This window comes from Lissotriton helveticus, chromosome 3_1 (genome assembly GCF_964261635.1).
Source record: "Lissotriton helveticus chromosome 3_1, aLisHel1.1, whole genome shotgun sequence".
In the NCBI taxonomy this organism is placed as follows: Eukaryota; Metazoa; Chordata; class Amphibia; order Caudata; family Salamandridae; genus Lissotriton; species Lissotriton helveticus.
Window position 1 is genome coordinate 353,398,945 of NC_136061.1, and position 18,152 is coordinate 353,417,096.

The 18,152-nt window shown below is 47.4% G+C and overlaps 1 protein-coding gene across 8 annotated transcripts in view; it reads right to left on the reverse strand.

The window, feature by feature from the left end:
• The window catches only part of SLC6A4 (solute carrier family 6 member 4), a 693,801-nt gene that overhangs the window by 356,407 nt on the left and 319,242 nt on the right, over window positions 1-18,152 (reverse strand). For all 8 annotated transcript variants that reach the window (XM_078680029.1, XM_078680031.1, XM_078680026.1 and 5 more), the window contains one exon: window positions 9,783-10,393. In XM_078680029.1, the coding sequence (XP_078536155.1) occupies window positions 9,783-10,230 (448 nt within the window). In that variant the 5' untranslated portion in view covers window positions 10,231-10,393. The remainder of the gene's footprint in view (window positions 1-9,782; window positions 10,394-18,152) is intronic.

Here is an 18,152-nt window from a genome sequence, read left to right on the forward strand (position 1 = left end):
GACCATGCCCCCTGTCTATTGGAGCTAGACATCCCGGGAATCCCCAATAGTGCCTTTACATGGCGTCTCCCGCCAGGTGCATTTCTAGATGCCGCTTTCACTGAAGAAATCCGACAAGACATTGTTGAATACTTTGCCACCAATACGGGCTCGGTCAAGACAGATGCCGTCCTTTTAAAGTTGTAATACGGGGGCAATGCATCGCGCGCAGGGCAGGCGTTTTGAAGGCTATCAGGAATACGTTGGTGACATTGGAGGGAGAACTGAAGGCTCTTGAGCAGTCGTTCTGCGAGGCTCCGTCACCTGAGCTTACAGCGCGAGTCAAGGCAAAATTATTGGACATTGCGGAGGAGGCACAGCGCGAACTGAAATTCCTGGGGAAACAGGCTGAAGCCCGCAGGTATGGCGAGGTGGATAGACCGAGCCGCACACTAGCCAGAATGATCAAATCCACCCCTTCCCCCACACGGGTCCACACTATAATTGGTAACACGGGAGAGACGCTGACAGACCAGCGGGAGATACTGCAGTCCTTTGCCACTTACTATGCCACACTATATAAATCCACACATAATGCATCACGGGAATCATTGGAGACCTTTTTGGAATCTATTGCGCTGGTGTGGTTTAACAACGCGCACAGGCGCTACATGGACCGTCCCGTGACTGTGCAAGAGATTGCGACCACCATCAAAGCATTACCACTAAATAAAGCGCCAGGTCCAGATGGACTCACAGCAGCTTTTTAAAAAACGTATGCAGAAATAGCTCCTCGCTTGCACGCCGTGTTTGTGGAGGCGCAGGAGGTAGGGATATTGCCGGACTCGATGAGGGAAGCCCTTATTATCACACTGCTGAAACCAGATAAAGATGACAAATGCATGGATTCCTATCGGCCCCTATCGCTAATTAATGTGGATGTTAAAATTTACGCCAAGATAATAGCTGACCGCCTCCAACCTCTACTCCCGATCGTGCCCTCCCGGACCAGTCGGGTTTCATACCGGGCCGCTCTACCACACATAATCTACGTACGGTTTTCTCGACATTGCACTACCTACACCCGGACACACAGGCGGCTATGGTGTTTCTCGACGCCACAAAAGCTTTTGACTCCCTTGAGTGGTCATTCTTGTTTACCATCCTGGAGCGCATGGGATTCAGTCCACTGTTTATAAATCTGATTCGTTTACTTTACACCGCCCCCAGTGCTAGGATAAGGCTGAATGGCATGACTTCTGACTCATTTCCGATCTCCAGAGGGACTAGGCAGGGCTGCCCGCTGTCCCCCCTCCTGTTCGCCATTGCTATGGAGCCGCTAGCTGCTAGGATTAGGCAACACCACACGGCCAGGGGCATTGCATTGAGCACCCGCAGCCTACTCATCTCCCTATATGCAGACGATGTAACTCTATATATCAATAGTCCCAATGAGAACCTCAATCCGCTGCTGCACGAATTTGTTAGATTTGGAGGTCTATCTGGCATTTCCATAAACTGTTCAAAGTCGGTCGTATTCCCTCTTACTGACAACACCACGGAAGTACACTCAGACTACCCCCTCAGATGGGAAGCAGATGAAGTTAAATACCTGGGCGTTTGGATTAGCAGAAAGATCCAGGAGATCTGGAACCTCAACTTTGGCAGGGCGGTTACCTGGCTAGAGGGAAAAGTCGCGATCCGGTCCAAACTTCCCCTCTCCTTGGCTGGTAGAATTGCATTAGTAAAAATGATTGTGCTCCCAAAGATCCTCTAACTGTTTGCTAATGTACCGATCCCACTGACGAAACAGTTCTTCCTACGCCTGCGCTCCACTCTGTTATCACTAATTTGGGCTGGGAACCAGGCTAGACTATCATGGGCATTGCTGACACTGCCGCTGAGGCAGGGTGGGTTGGGAGCGACGGACATGCACCTATATGCACTTTGCGCGCAAGCCCAATACCTGCACTTCTGGGCTTACCCTACGCCTTACCAGCCGCATGTGGCTGTGGAGATCGACATGGTCTCTCCGCTTCCGCTGAATGTGGCCCTGTACCGCAAAACTCCTAGGCCATCACAAGATATTAGCACAGCTGACATGCTTCGCTGGACTTGAAGGGAGTTGTTAAAACGGTCCTCCATGCCCTTGCTGTATGCGCCCGCCATGCCCCTCAGGCACAACCCCATGCTTCCTTGCTTAGAGGCTAGCGGCGGCGAGATCTCCGTTGCTGGCGCCGCCTTGCGCACATTCGCAGACGTATACCCGGAAGGCACATTCCTGGAATTGCCCACTGAGACGGAGGACAACCCGTTGTCCTTCACAGACAAATTTTTGCACCACAGGCTCAAATCCGCGTGTAAGGCACTCTGGGAGCGATTCCCTGAGGAACCACCACACCTACTGGCGCTGCAGAACATACTATCTAGAGCATCCCGCAAGAAACTGGTGTCCAGACTGTACAACTCCATGCAGGAACAATCCCCAATAGTGGTGCCCAAGTCGCGGCAACTATGGAGTGGCGAGCTAGAAGAGCCCTTAACTGATGAGCAGTGGTCCTTCTGCTGTGGGCAGCTGATGGCGCTCTCCCCCAATTACAAACTAAGACTTGTACATTTCAAATTCCTTCATAGATTTTACCGCACCCTGATTTCTCTTCACCGCATGGTCCTCAGAGATGATGAAAGGTGTTGGAAATGTGGTGCGGAGGGGGCTTCCTTCTTACATGTGGCTTGGCATTGTCCTGCGCTTTTTGAGTACTGGACCGCAATATTTGAGGCTACTATTCAGATCCTTGGCAGGGATGATGCCCCTTCTCCACTTCTGGGAGTGCTGGGGTGGGTTGTGAACACTGAGCCTAAAAGCCGGAAGCTGCATGCGCTGCTACTGCTATATGTCAAGAGACGCGTGGCCATCACCTGGGGTCGTAAAACTAAGCCAAAATTTAGTGACTGGCTGTCTGATGTGACGTATGGCCACGCACAACTGGGCTCGTAATGGGAACGGATGCCATCCAATGCGCGTCCGAGAGACATTTGGGAGCCCTTCCTGCAATGGTCGAATGCCAGGTCGACTTCCCCCGCAGCGGCTCCTACCTGCCCAGAGGTGTAGCCCTAACCTGGGGTTTTGATAATCTCACGTGCTAACTGTGTGGAGCGGTTGGCCGCGAGCTGAGTGAAGGCTGTGGTAGGCGTGACTCCGAGCGTGTCACCCTTTAGCCCTGCTCGTTACCGCATGAACAGAGTTGAGGTCCTCCCTCTGCATATGTACACTGTGCTATAGCCTTGCCTAGATGCCGTACCTGACCTTGTAGAGCGTAATAATGCATTTCAATTTTCTCATTCTAATGATGCTGCGATTGTTTTCATGGACAATTTCACTGACGAATACACATGTTATTGTTAGTTCTGTTTAAATAAAATGCATTCTCCCTTTTGTAATATTCAAGCAACACTGGTACATTGTATTTACCCAACAGTGTCTTTTCTGATACCTCATCATGTAATTGTTGCTTGCATGATCTGTAATTGCTCAAGAAAAAGAATACAAAAAAAAGTATATAGGAGGCAAGGAAAAAGATGAGACGTATTTATTCATCTCCAGCTTTGGAGTATTCCAGAACATACTCCCCTTCTTCTAGTGTCAAACCATGTTCTCCTCCACCAGCTCTATCTCCTCCTCCTCCTCCTCCAGTGCTTCCTACACCGGCACCAGACACTCCCACACTGAGGTCCAGATCTCGATGTATATCACACCATCATTCAAGCCGCCACCATCATAGCCCAAGGCACTCATCTCCAACTACCAGGCACTTCCGCCATTGTCACTATTCACAATGGTCTCGGTCTAGATATCATACCATGATACATCTTCCACTTTTGCCGGACGATACTCTCCAACACTTTCGGATTATCCACCTCAATGCATATCATCGGTGAATGATATCACCACGTTCCTAGAGGTCTTGGTGAGAGGAGCTGCAAAACTCAATATTGCTATGTTGACTCCCACTCCTACAACATCAGTAATATTTGAAACAATTCAACACAGGTCATCATCAAGATCATTGCTGCCACTCGTGCCAGGTCTCTTAGAACTGGCTATGGATCTTTTCACAATTCAAGCCACTGTTAAACCAGCTCCATCAAGGCTTCAAAATAAATAATGCCCTCCAGAACAATATCCTGCCTTTCTCCATACTGACACATCTCCAGACTCAGTTATTGTGAAACGGCAAAAAGAATCACGCACAGTGCCTCCCGATAAGGAGAGTTAGACTCACCGGGTTGTAAAGATTGCAGCACTTCAGTAACCACAATTTAAGCAGCTAGTACAACTGCACTTCTCTGCAGGTACAACATGGCACTATGGGAATCCATGCCACAGTTCGCTGAACATCTCCACAGAGATGAACGGTCAGACTTCAATCCTAAATGAAAGTTTAATCTTTTCCAACCAAATCATTAGTGTTGCAGCAGATTCTTCTCTTTGAGTGGCACATGAGTAGTGCCAAGGCGTCGCTGTGAGAAGACATTCTTGCCTCCGCCTCACATCCCTCAAGCCAGAGTCTCAACAGAGGATATTGAATCTCCCATTCTCCGGTACTACCCTCTTCGGAAGCCAAACTAATGATGCAATGGCATGAATGAAAGCAGAAATGGAGACTCTCAAGGCAGTTGGCTTATAGAGACCCAGAGAGCAGAGGACATTTTTCAGGGTTTACCAATGCCATTTCTATTCTCAGATGGGTCAAATCTCTCCGTGGTATCAGCGGCGCCAACAGCAGCAACAGCACCAATGACCTTATCAGCCATACCAACGGAAGCAGACTAGGGGAAGATCCACCCAGCACCCTGCTCAAGGAGGCAAACCTTCATCAGGAACAAAACCCTGAATTACCACTCTCCTGTTACCCACTCTGGTGGGGGGGAAGCTTTTCTCGTTATCTGACAAAGAGGCAAAACATAACACAAGATGCCTGGGTTCTGAATATTTTGCTAAATGAATATTGTCTCAGACTTACCAGTCCTCCACCGCCCATACCTCCAAAACCATCCAGTTTCCAACTCCTGTTGCTATGATCGAAGGTCAGCATCCTCTTACAAAAGCAGGCGGTGCAGCCCATTACTCGCAAACAATGAGGGACTGATGAGACCGATGAGAAAGATGAGAATGATTTCAGACCCATACTCGACCTCAAAACAGACAACAGATGGATTCTGCGAGAAATGTTCAGGAGGCTGGCATTACGACAAACCTATCCCCAATTACACCAGGGGGATTGGCTCTGTTCCATCGACCTTCAAGACGTATACTTTCATATTCCAATCGCCAGAAATCATCAGTAGTCCCTGAGGTTAGCAGTGGGGCAGGACCTCTATTCGTACCAAGTACATCCATTTAGCCTGAAGTAAGCAGCCAGAACATTCTCCAAGTACATGGCAGTAGCTGCTTCCCATCTCAGGAAGCTCAGAATATTTGTCTACGGATACCTAGACAATTGTCTAATCAAGGTGTTAACGTCTCAGGAAGCCCAACTTCATTACAACTGGACTTGCAATCTCCTCCAGATTTTAGGGCTTCATGTCAACCTCAGCAAGTCAACGCTTATCCCGGTTCAAACCTTACATTATCTTGGAGTGTCCATTGACACAATACAGGCCAGAGTGTGTCCTTCAGAGAAGAGGCGCTTATCGATCCTTCAGAAATGTCATCCTCTCTTGAAAGCCTCTCATCCAACAGTGAGAACAGTGTTGTCTCTTCTTGGCTTCATGTCCTCCTGCATCTTCCTCGCACCAAATGCCCATCTCCACATGCACCCCCTTCAGGAATGTCTAGAGGCCCAGTGGGACCAACTGACAGGCAATTGAGAAGAAAGAAGAAAACTATCCCTTCATGCGAAGCTGTCCCTGAAATGGTGGGGCTCCCCAGCCATCCTGCTTCAAGGTATGCCATTTCATTGGGAGGTTCTTCCTCAAACAATAGTGACGTATGCATCGCTACTGAGGTAGGGAGCCGATATAGATCACCTCCGAATTCATGGTCACAAAGAGAGATGACATATCAATCTCCTTGAACTACACGCAGTCCATCTAGCGCTGAAGTTAATTGCTAAGATACCAGTCCCTGTTTGTTCAGAAGCACAACATAACCATCACGTACAACCTCAAAAAGCAGGGAGGAACGAGGTCCAGGCCCCATCACACGAGGCCCAAACAATCTGGAAATGACTCATTGCCAGGGACCTGATGATCATGGCAACTCACCTTCCAGGTGTCAAATGCTCAGGCAGACTCTCTCAGCAGAGTCTGCAAGAAAACCACAAGTGGGTCTTACACGACAACACCGTACAAAACATCTTTAAATTGTGGGGCACTCCAGCCATTGACTTTTTCGCCACTGCAGAAAACAAAAAATGCCAAAGGGATCATCTGGTCCAGCAAATTTATCTATGCCTTTCCGTCGATTCCCCTGATCCCATTAGTCCTTATTAAGCTGTCCCACGCAAGAGCCTAGATGATCCTAATAGCTCCAGAGTGAACATGGACCTTGTTCACTGGTCAGGGCGTCCATATATCAAGCTACCTTGCATACCAGACCTGCTAACGTACTTCGGAGGCCATATGGTTCACGACAATCTCTCCTTGCATTTGGTTGCTTGACTCCTGAGCTAGTGCAGTACGAACACTTTAATCTGCCACAGGATTGCATGGACAACCTCAAAGAAGCTAAGCGTCCTTCAACATGTTCTGCATATGGCTTCAATGGAAGAAATTTTGCAATTGATGTTCCTCTAAAAACGTGGACTCTACAACTTGCCAGGAAGTTGTAATTCTTCCATACTTACTACATTTGGCAAAATCTGGCTTGCAATTCTCTTCTAGAAAGGTTCACTTGGCTGCTATTACTGCACACAGAAAATATCATTCTCAAACATCTTCTTTCTAAAAGCCTGTGATAAAGGATTTTCTAGAAGTGTTGAAGAAGGTTTTCCCTCCCATTAGGAGTCCTTCACCTCCCTGGAAACTCAGTGTAGTCCTTTCACAACTTATACAGCATCCTTTTGAGCTCATTCACAAGGCATCTGTCATGAAAAACCGCTTTCCTCGTGGCGATGACAACAGCCTGCAGGGTTAGCGAGATCCAAGCCTTATGCTCTCATGTACCACACACAGCTTTTCACTCCAGCAAAGTGGTTATCTGAAGCCACTCAAAAGTCCTTCCTAAGGTTTTTTCGGAGTTCAGTGTTAATCAACCCCTATCAATACCAACACTCTATTCCAGTTGCAAGATCTCTTGAGAAGACACGTAACATACTCAGATCAAACCAACTGTTTATCAACTATGGTCCGGTCCTTATGGAATTAGCCACTTCCAAGCAATCCATTTCCAAATGGATAGTTCCCTGTACCCTAATATGCTAAAAAAAAAAGCTAACAAGACACTATCAGCTAAACCTAAAGTGCACTTCGCTAGAGGTAAAGCGGCAACTGCTGCTTTATTGAGGAATATCCCTATACCAGATATTTGCAAAGCAGTCACGTGGAGCTCTGTTCATACATTTACCAAACACTATTGCCTAGGCTCTGGTGCCAGAGCAGACACTCAAGTAGGAAAGGCCTTCCTCAGAAATCTATTTGCTTAAATGGCTACCTTAGTTCATCCTCTGTCTTCTCCACTGCTGCTAGTAGGTATTGGCTTGCTACTGTATTCAGTGCTATGACTATCAATGGAAATCCCCTACGAGAGAAGGAATAATTTCTTACCTATACCTCCTGTTCTCTCCTAGGGAAATTTCTATCATAGTCTTAAGCAACCCTCCCTGCTCCTTGATGGAGTAGAGTGGAGTGGACAGAGGTAACCATGGGACCTAAATATTACCATGCATCGCCTCAAAAAACAACTGAAGCAACTGCCACCTGCTGAGCATGATGGGATATTGGTGGTCCCTGGGTTCTTAAAGGCATAGACTCTATTTTTAACTCATATAATGACAGCCCATTGGGCTACTATCCTTCATTTCTATTAAAAAACAGGGTTTGTGAAAGAGATTGATGCTGTTTTCTTAAAACATAATGAAATTATACACATTTGCTTTCTCCTGGCCGCTTATTTGAGTACAAGATGAAGAATTGGGTCATTGTAGCCTATTCCTATAGGCTGCATAATCTTTTTTCCTTCTTAAGTGACTCTGCAGGCTTTCCTGAAGAAAGGTGAAAATCTATACTTAGGAAGATGTATTATGAAAAAGTGCTCCAGGGTCTCTGCATGTGGGTGGGACTATTCATTGCTTATGACTATAACGAAAATTCCTGTACAAGAAAACAGGAATTACAGTTAAGAAACTATTCATTCTGTAGGGCAGTCTGGTCCTGGGGAAGTAGCTATGTCCCCACCTCTAGCCTCTGAATACAATTTCTCCATGTGGGCCTTACGAAAACATTCCAAATATGCACACATATTGAGCGTATTAGACAGTCCTCAAATTATTGGTGGGCATATAGTTATCCTACAAGTACATACAGGCTGCTTTAATTAAGAACGTTGTATGTACTTGTCGGATAACTTTATGCTTGATCAAGATATCGGGTTGGAGATCGATCAAAATATTGTTTGATGGTTTACCAGGCGTTTTTGTCCCAACTGGACACTGTCGGGTATTTGTCGAATTGCATATTTACTGTAATGGCATGGTTCCCAATCCAAATACAAGCTGCCATTATAGGTAACCAGTTTGTCTGTAGGATACTCAACTTTTCAATAAGCTGGAGGGTTCTGTTGGTAGCAGGTGTTAATATGCCAGGCGATTACGCACAATGTCTGTATTGGGGGCATTGAAAACAAATGCCAAAAACATTGCAATAGCAATATTGGTTGTCTCATGCAGATTTGCCACTTGTTGGCAGGTTGTTCCAGGTTCATTCTGGGCGGTGTAACCAGCATGATGGCACAGTTCTGCGCTTGGGACTGCTGCTGTATTGAATGAACTTTTTGATTAGATTTATTGATTTGCTTGTTCTGATTGGGTTTTCCGCATTCATTGGCTTGTAAATCATGTTTGGGACCTAATCAGTAGTACACTAAAGGCACTATTTTTTTTAAGAATTGGTTTTCCATACCCTTAGGCACAATTCGTCAGTCCTGACACTTTGTGGGGGATACTCTAACAGATTGCCGGCCTTTGGCCAACTTGCCTTTATGGTAAGTCTAACATGCCCATGATTTCTAACAATGTGTGTGAAATGAAAAAGGTGGAATAAAATATGTTTCTTTAACTCATTGTTGTTGGTGTGACCATCTAGTCATATTGTAGACCACATGGATATGTTTTAAGAGGTTGAAGCCTCGATGCTCATACATTTAGACTGATATTCACGGTAGTTTGTTGGAATTGTGCTACAAAATTGAGTACATTTTTGTTTTAACTTGTATTGCTCTCCAGTATACAGTTTTGATTTCCTGTTTTTCACTTATGTCACTATTCACGATCACTATGCCATTTGTTGGAGCTCATACCTTATGTTGTGAGACATGTACTGTCTTTGATTTTATTGCTACGTTGAATTCAATTTTATTGTAAACATAGTTTTTGCATGTCTGTTATCTAGCTAAGGAAAATCTGCTTGTTGGTTGTTCCAAGAAAACCACTGTTAATTTGACATGCATATCTGATTGAAGGCATCATAGATGTCAATACAATACTGACAGTGCCTCATCCAAAAAGCTACACAACCAGCTTTATTTAATACAACAGTATTACAAACGTTTTCATTTTAAGTAATACTTCGAGTTTGCCACTCACCTCCTCCATTCTGGTAACAGATATATGGAAACCTCCAAACATTGCCGAGGTCCACTGCATACCCAATGACTGAGAGAAGAAAGTCCATCTTTTTGCTCCATGTCTCTCTCTCTTCCAGTTCAAGGAGCTGCTGAGTCTGGATTCCGCAGGCAGTAAGAGTGGTAGTCATGGGCACAGCAGTAGTGCTCTGGGTGTCCTCTCGATCCCCTGTACCACTGCCCAGGATAGTGCTTTGAACAGCTGAGTACCCATTGGAGATGCGCCCTGGCTCCCCTTTCTCTCCAGGGCTGGGGTGCACTTTGTTGAGGTCATCTGGCAGCCGCAGGGAGTTTTTAGGATTCTTGGACGGAAGACCATTCCCTTTGCAGTCTGCTCCGGTCTTGCAAGTGAGTGGTTCAGTCTCTGAGTTCAGTGTTTTAGTCTCTCGCCCGGACAGCTCTTTTTCCATTTTTCTAACTAAGATGGGCAAGTTCTGCTGTCCATTTGCAGGAGGGGGTTTGTTACTCTTTGGCACTCCAGCCCAGGATATCAATGAGTCCTCAGCAGTCTCTGCACCCGGCTGATCAGGAGAGCTTGGTTCTCTCTGCAAGGCACTGATGGTTTGCTGAAGCCTTTAAATAAGAAGGAATATAAGAAAGTAATTAATTATCATATATTTGTTTATTCAATCACTTCAGCACATTTTCAGAACCTGGTGACGAAGAAAGAGTCAGGCACAAAATAACTAAACAGATGAATGGTTTAGATAGGGAAAAGATGGACTAGATAGGCATACTGACAGTGTAAACAGAAGGTGCTATACTACAGACGATGCAACTATGTAGATAATACCAGCAGATACCAAAGCTAGATAAGATAACATATAAAAGCAGAAAGCCGAGCTCTTCAGACACATGCTACCTAATAACCAATAGGCAGATTGAAGAGAGCTGCAGATACATCAGACAATATGTAATAAAAAAGATAAACAGTCATAATACACGGAGGGAATACACGTTTAGAAGAAAGAGATGCAGAGAAGAAATAAAGAGTAAGGAGGGGCAGTCAAAAGGATAGATTCAAGAGATAGACAACTGGGTGCGGGATCACTGGACCAGTCATGATCAGGTGGAACAGAATTCTATGGCAGGACTCAGAGGGGAGGATCGTGCTCTTCTTTCATTTATTGAAATAGCAGCCATATTAAACTGTTAACAATAACAAGAAAAAAAACTTCATTTTCCATAACTCCAGGGAACAACGAAGTTTGTAAATAATCAAGTTCATGTCAAATCAGGCGCTGCCATCCTCAGTAAACGGTGTTGTCTTTTATCTATTGCCCTCTCTCTTTGCTGCTTGCAGCTATATCAGTTAAGTATTGTGACTCTGGTCCCTTTCACGTTTCTTTATTACTCCTTGTGATTTTTTTGCCTTTTCTGATTAGTTGGAGGTGCTCGCACCTTGTTGAGAAGCGGCTGCTGGAACTCTGTTTCGCTCCTTCACAGTCGCTTTCCAAGTCAATTTCCCTCATTTGAGGGCTTCAGAGTCAGGGTGCGCGGCAGACAGCCAACTGCCAGAGAGCGCGCCCTTTCCCGCGTCTTGCTTGGGACGCTCCCTGTCTTGTTGGGCCACGGAGCGCGCCTCAGTTTCAGACGTTGCTGAGCGCCTCCGCCCGTGGCAATAATGAACTGAGTGCCCGTCAGCCTGGAGCTTAGTCCGGACCAGTGACTCCTGCTTGAGGCAGATGTTGCCCAGGCTGCCATTTCCGAGCGGATTGTGCCTGTTTTATTTGAATGAGGGCGAGTTGTCTGCCTGGCCTAAACCCACTGTTGGAGCCTTGCAATTACTGCGATCCTGCATTCTTAGGCCATACCCTAAAATTATACATATCTTGTTCGTGCCTTCAGGGATTTTTGCCTGCCAATCTCCTATTCCTGCCAAGATCTGGGGTTGGCCATCAGCCTCCTTTATTAAAAGCCTAAAGGGCTAGTGCAGGCTGTTGTAAGCTACTGGTGTCCCCCCACATATAATCTAATTCCCTCTTACCTGATGGGTGGCCATTGATGCATACGTATAGACCAGGTATCCTTACCTCACAGACCCCATGGGGGTATGGGGAACATTATGAGGAGGAGGACATTGAATACTTCTCCAAAACAGATGATTTAAGCGATGTAGTAGACGCCTCCATAATTAAGGCGGTCTCAGACACAATGGCCCCTCTAGAAAAGAGACTCATGGATATGGCATAAATGGTGCCTGCTACCCCTTGCACTGAGGGAAAACCTTTCTGGGCCTTCGCTCCCAAAACGTCCTATGCCGACCTCAGCCCCCGACTCTGAGAACCCGCACAAACGCCCACAAGACTCAAGAGTAGACCTGGATGCTTTTGCCAGGCTAAAAAGGGTGTTTTTAGGGCCAAACCCGTCTACGCCCGCGGAATTGCCCAATCCCACTGGCTGCTCGCAACCCAGCGAGACCACACCCACTTCTACCCCTCAGCCTTCAGTTGGTTCCCCTATGGTGAAGGTGACTCTGATTGCGACCGGTCCTGGAGAGCCTCATCCAATTCCCTCGTTGGGTCACAGCCCACTGCGGAGGAACCCACTGACGCTCAGTCAGAACTCTTAGATCCGAGGAACTCCTGCATCCCCGCTCTTCTCAGTTGATTCCCGGGGATGACATGGCGAAATATGTGGCTGGTGGGCTCCGTAAACCCCTTGATCAGGAGGATAGAAACTGCCTTCGGGCGGAATACTGCCGACCCTCTTTGGATGGCAAAGTGGCAGTCACGCCTGAGATAGATACAGGTATGGCCACTTTACAGGCCAAATACATTAAGGACACTAAGAAGAATATCAACCGTTCCTAGTGATCTTGCCAGGACAAGCTCCTAGACGTCACTGGCCCACTCGTAAAAATCTTTGGTATGGCGACAGATACGCCAAGGCATCCGTTACTTTGATCCCCCTAGGTGTACTGTCTAGTTGGGGCCCAACAGGATCATTATATTTCTCGGCAATGCCAACTGCGCTGTCTCTACGGGAAGGCGCAAGTCTTTGCTAATTAAGATTGGCCCCAAGCTAGGGGAGTTGGAAACCCCCCGGATGTTTGTTAGGTCTCTACTATGATATGTAGTATCAGTATGGATTTTGCTATATATTTTCTTAGATTTTCCCCTGAAGAAGGGTGCAATCAGCACTCGAAATGCTTGGGATTTGCCGTTTGACAAGCTGGTAAATCTACGTTATTTGAAAATTAAGAAGTTCAAGCAACAGTGCTTTTGAATAAAAGAAGCAATGTACTACGCTGGATGAATCTTCTTTTCACAAATGTCACTTTAATTATGATTCTGCATCTTTGCAAGAATTGTATAATTGTTAAATGTTATTTCAATTGATTTATTGAATTGTGCTAGAAAAAGTTTTCACTCCGTAGGAGTGGCTTAAGGTAGTGCACCAACCACGAAAACTTGTGTGTAATTGAGACAAGAGAAGATTGTTGTATTTGTGAGTGCATTACCGCTGCGTATACGCACGACAGATACGCCAAGGCATCAGTTACTTTGACCCCCCTAGGTGTACTGTCCAGTTGGGCCCAACAGGACCATTATATTTCTCTGCAATGGCAACTGCGATGTCTCTACGGGGAGGAGCAAGTCTTTGCTAATAAAGATTGGCACCAAGCTAGGGGAGTTGGCAACCTCAGAGGCACGCCAGGTGGCCCAGAGTTAGTGCTTGGCAACCTGTTTGTCAAAGAGCTCAACATATTTGTCTCGACATTCAGTTCACTTGACATGGCCCAATCAACTGTCAAGTGCATATTCAATGTGCGTGTTTTCTCCTGGGCCATCCATGGTAGGGGGCGCTCGGCTGGCTGTTCCCATTACTCCACCTCTGGCAGGGGCCAGCGATCCCAATGTTGTCAGTGATCCTCGTGCTTCAGGAGATTTTACCCCACCAGAGGACAGTTGCACCACAGAGGTCACTGCAATGGACCCCAGGGTGGCAGAGCCAACTCCAATTCACACAGTGAATTTTCTTGCAGTCGCTTGGTGGTTGACTAGCACAGTGTATAGACATTTGGCGGGCTCTCACGTCTGACGCCTAGGTGCTTCAACCAGTATAGGGTTCTATATAGAGTTCTGCAGGTCCCCCTTTCAACCTGTCCCCTGACCGCATCATTTTCACCAGACAGGAGGCCACCCTTATTCTGTGGGAGGTGCAGGAACTGTTAGCATAGGGGCAATCTGTCTTTCCAAGCCTCCCTCTAGGTTTATAAGCAATCAGTTTCTGTTCCACAAGCAGGACGGGGTTCAATGCCCAGTGATCAATCTCCAGGAATTCAACAAGTGGCTGGTGTACCACCATCTCAAGATGGAGGCCAGCCACCTCCTTTGCCACCTTCTCCAGCCCAACAACTGGATGGTCTGGTTGGACCTCAAGGATGCTTTACTCATGGCACCCATCTTTCCGCCGCATCGTTGGTTTCTCCAATTCCAATGGCAGGGCCAAACTTTGAAGTTCACCTTGCTACCATTCAGCCTGTCACTGCCCCTTGGTGTTTCACAAAGGTTCTGAGACCCGTGATGGAACGCTTGAGAGCGTCTGGTGTATGATGATATGCTGCTTATGGACGCTCTGTCCCATCACCTACAGATGGCAGTCGATCTCCTTTAATCCCTGGGGTTTGTCATCAACCAAGCGAAGTCCAGGTTGGCACCTTTGCTCTTAACCACCTTTATAGGGGGTTTCGATCGATTCAGTGGCAACTTCACTGAGCCTTCCCTCCAGGAAGATGGCCACAATTCTTCATGAGATGAGGATGACACTGGCAAAACCAAAGACCTCCCTCCAACAGATAGCCAGGGTGGTAGGCCTGTGGTCAATCTCAATTCAAGCAATTTTTCCGGGCCCCTACACTTCTGGGCCTTGCGACAGTTGAAAGCAACTCACCTTTGCCACAGCCTCACATACTCCCAGTATGTTCCCCTGTCGTATGAGGCCATTGCGGTGCTCCAGTGGGGGTTCTCCCATATGGAGGCATGGAATGGTTGTGCCATTTTTTTTATCACAACTGGATCTCGTGATCGAGTCAGATGCCAGCGGTTCCGGTTGGAATGCTGATTGTGGGAAATTCAGCACCAGCGGAGGATGGGCCCCCGCAGAGCAGTCAAATGTTGTACCAAGGACCGAGTGCAAACTTGTGTCCTGCTGAAGATGGACAATGTAGCGGTAGTCCACTATATCAATCATCTGTGGGATACGCAGTCCAAGGCCCTCTCGGATCTGGCCAAGAACGTTTGGGATTACTGCCTGGAGCACAATGTTTCGATGATGGCCTAACATCTCTCAGGATCAGCCAACCAGGTGGCAGATTGTCAATCTTGCCATCTCCTGGATTTGAGATGTGGAGGCATATACTGGCAATGTTCCAAGCCATCTTGAGACCGAACCCAAGAGCAGCAGCAACCGATTCCTACCTCCAGGATCGGTCGTTGGAGCAGAGTTATGCCTTTCCCCATTCACCATGATCATGTGGCTGACAGCTCAGGTGCACAGGCAGAAGACGAATCTGGTAGTGATCACCTCAGTATGGAAGTCGTAAGTGTGGTTTCCAGTTCTCCTGGAACTTTCTTAGGCTTCTCCAACCCTTCTACACCAATATCCTCATCTCCTTTGTGACCCTCTCTGGGAATCCTCATCATCTGGTGATGAACGGCAGCCTCCAGCTTATGGCGTAAAGGATTACTGGTCACAATGGCAAGTTCCTGGCCTATAGAGAGATGCAGCGGACCTCCTCTCTCGAGCTTGGGTGGACGGTACAGTCAAGAGGTATCTGTCGGCCTGGTCTTGATGGATGGGTTGCTTTCTGGATTCCGGGGGGTGGACATTGTCCATATCCTGAATTTCCTGGCCTCATTAGCGGCATGAGGAATGGCTTCTAGATCGGTCAATACATTAAGATCAGCGATCTCCACAGACCACGCTGTGTAGATTAGCGATCTCCAGAGGCCACGCCATGATTACTGACTTACCAGTGGGAGAAAATCCTATGGTTAAAACATTGCTACCTGGCATTAGACTGTCCCTTTCTCCGGACCCCAGGGACTCCTTCCTTTCAGACGTTAATAATGTTTTAAACCTCTTGTCTTCGTGGCCAAGTAACAGGTACCTTTCCTGGAAACAATTGTTGGCCAAACTGGCCATTCTGTTGTGCCTGGTCCCCTGTAGGAGGGTACCAGATGTCAGGGCCCTATAAATTACGGGAAGATCCTTTACCCCAGATAAAGTCACTTTTCATGCTGCTAGCCAAACAAAATGTCATAACCAATTGATCTCTTATCCGGCCTTCCTGGAGGTACCCAAGTTGCGCATTGTTAGGTGCATCAAGGCAGATGAGACTATGATAGAGGAGCTTCGGCCCCACGGGAGAAACAACTGGTGATTGCTTTGAGGAAACCTTTCCAAGCAGTATCATCACCGACTATTGCGAGATGGGTGCGGTGGAACATGCAGAAAGCGGGGATTGATACCAAGTTTTTTGTGCAAAATCTGCTTGAGGGGCGATGGCCTCAAAAGCTTTTGCTTTGGGAGCCCGCTTGGAGGATATTCTGAACGCAGCGGACAGGTCATCTGGTTAAACCTTCAAAAGGTTTTATTTCAAGCCATTATCCTCTATTGCGGCTCTCGTGATGGATAAGCTTTAAACTAGCATAATCCTCGCCTCCAGCTCCTGCCATAGAATAAAATATTTCCTAGCTATCATAACAGAAAGTATCAATTCTATTAAGGACTTGGAGGCAGGATTAGTCCTCCCTGTGATTAATGACTCACCGGGTTATTGGATCTGCTTTTTCGAGTAAGTAAGGTCTTCACCTGTTTGAGGAGCTTTGTTATAAGATGATTCACTGTATTGCAAGTGTGCAGGTGTGCTTGACTTTGACTTATACTTCTGCTATCGTTTGGGAAATCTTTTCCCCGGTTAACCAGTGCTTTCTAAATTACAGGGGCTGAGTCCTTCAAACAGGAGTTAAAATCTTCCATAGTTAAAATCTTCTACAGTCGACTTGGTCGCAGGAAGAACAAGCATTTGCAATGCAATAGGTCTCGCATTAGGAAAGTGTGAGCTATTGGTATTGTAAATGACATTTTTTTAAAATATGTGTTGGCTTTGAAAATATATAAATTAATAGCATTATTATTCACAAAGCCAATAGCTTACACTTTCCTAATGCGAGTCCTATTGACTATGGCAATGCTTATTGGTAGCAAGCAAGGACAGTGCTGCTGTGGTGCTGAGTGATGACGTGGTTGGGCTGAGTGATGTGGTGGTGTATTAGAGTGATGTGGTGGTGTCCCAGAGTGATGTGGTGGTGTCCCCGACTGTGTGGTGGTGTCCCCGAGTGATGTGGTGGTGTCCCCGAGTGATGTGGTGGTGTCCCCGAGTGATGAGGTGGTGTCCCCGAGTGATGAGGTGGTGTCCCCGAGTGATGAGGTGGTGTCCCCGAGTGATGAGGTGGTGTCCCCGAGTGATGAGGTGGTGTCCCTGAGTGATGAGGTGGTGTCCCTGAGTGATGAGGTGGTGTCCCTGAGTGATGTGGTGGTGCCCCTGAGTGATATGGTGGTGTCCCTGAGTGATGTGATGGTGTCCGTGAGTGATGTGATGGTGTCCGTGAGTGATGTGATGGTGTCCCTGAGTGATGTGGTCGTGCCCCTGAGTGATGTGGTGGTGCCCCTGAGTGATGTGGTGGTGTCCCCGAGTGATGTGGTGGTGTCCCCGAGTGATGTGGTGGTGCCCCTGAGTGATGTGGTGGTGCCCCTGAGTGATGTGGTGGTGCCCCTGAGTGATGTGGTGGTGCCCCCGAGTGATGTGGTGGTGCCCCCGAGTGATGTGGTGGTGTCCCCGAGTGATGTGGTGGTGTCCCCGAGTGATGTGGTGGTGTCCCTGAGTGATGTGGTGGTGTCCCGGAGTGATGCGGTGGTGTCCCTGAGTGATGTGGTGGTGCCGTGAGTGGTGCCCCTGAGTGATGTGGTGGTGCCCCTGAGTGATGTGGTGGTGCCCCTGAGTGATGTGGTGGTGTCCCTGAGTGATGTGGTGGTGTCCCTGAGTGATGTGGTGGTGTCCGTGAGTGATGTGGTGGTGCCCCTGAGTGATGTGGTGATGTCCCTGAGTCATGTGGTGGTGCCCGTGAGTGGTGCTCCTGAGTGGTGGTGTCCCTGAGTGATGTGGTGGTGCCCCTGAGTGATGTGGTGGTGTCCCTGAGTGATGTGGTGCAGCAGCACAGAGACTGAAGCTAAGAACACGCAGGGTTGAGTGCTACAAAGCGCGTTCAGTTTATCAAAGCACAGAATGATGGAGCCGGGAAAAAGCATGGGGAAACAGGAAAAC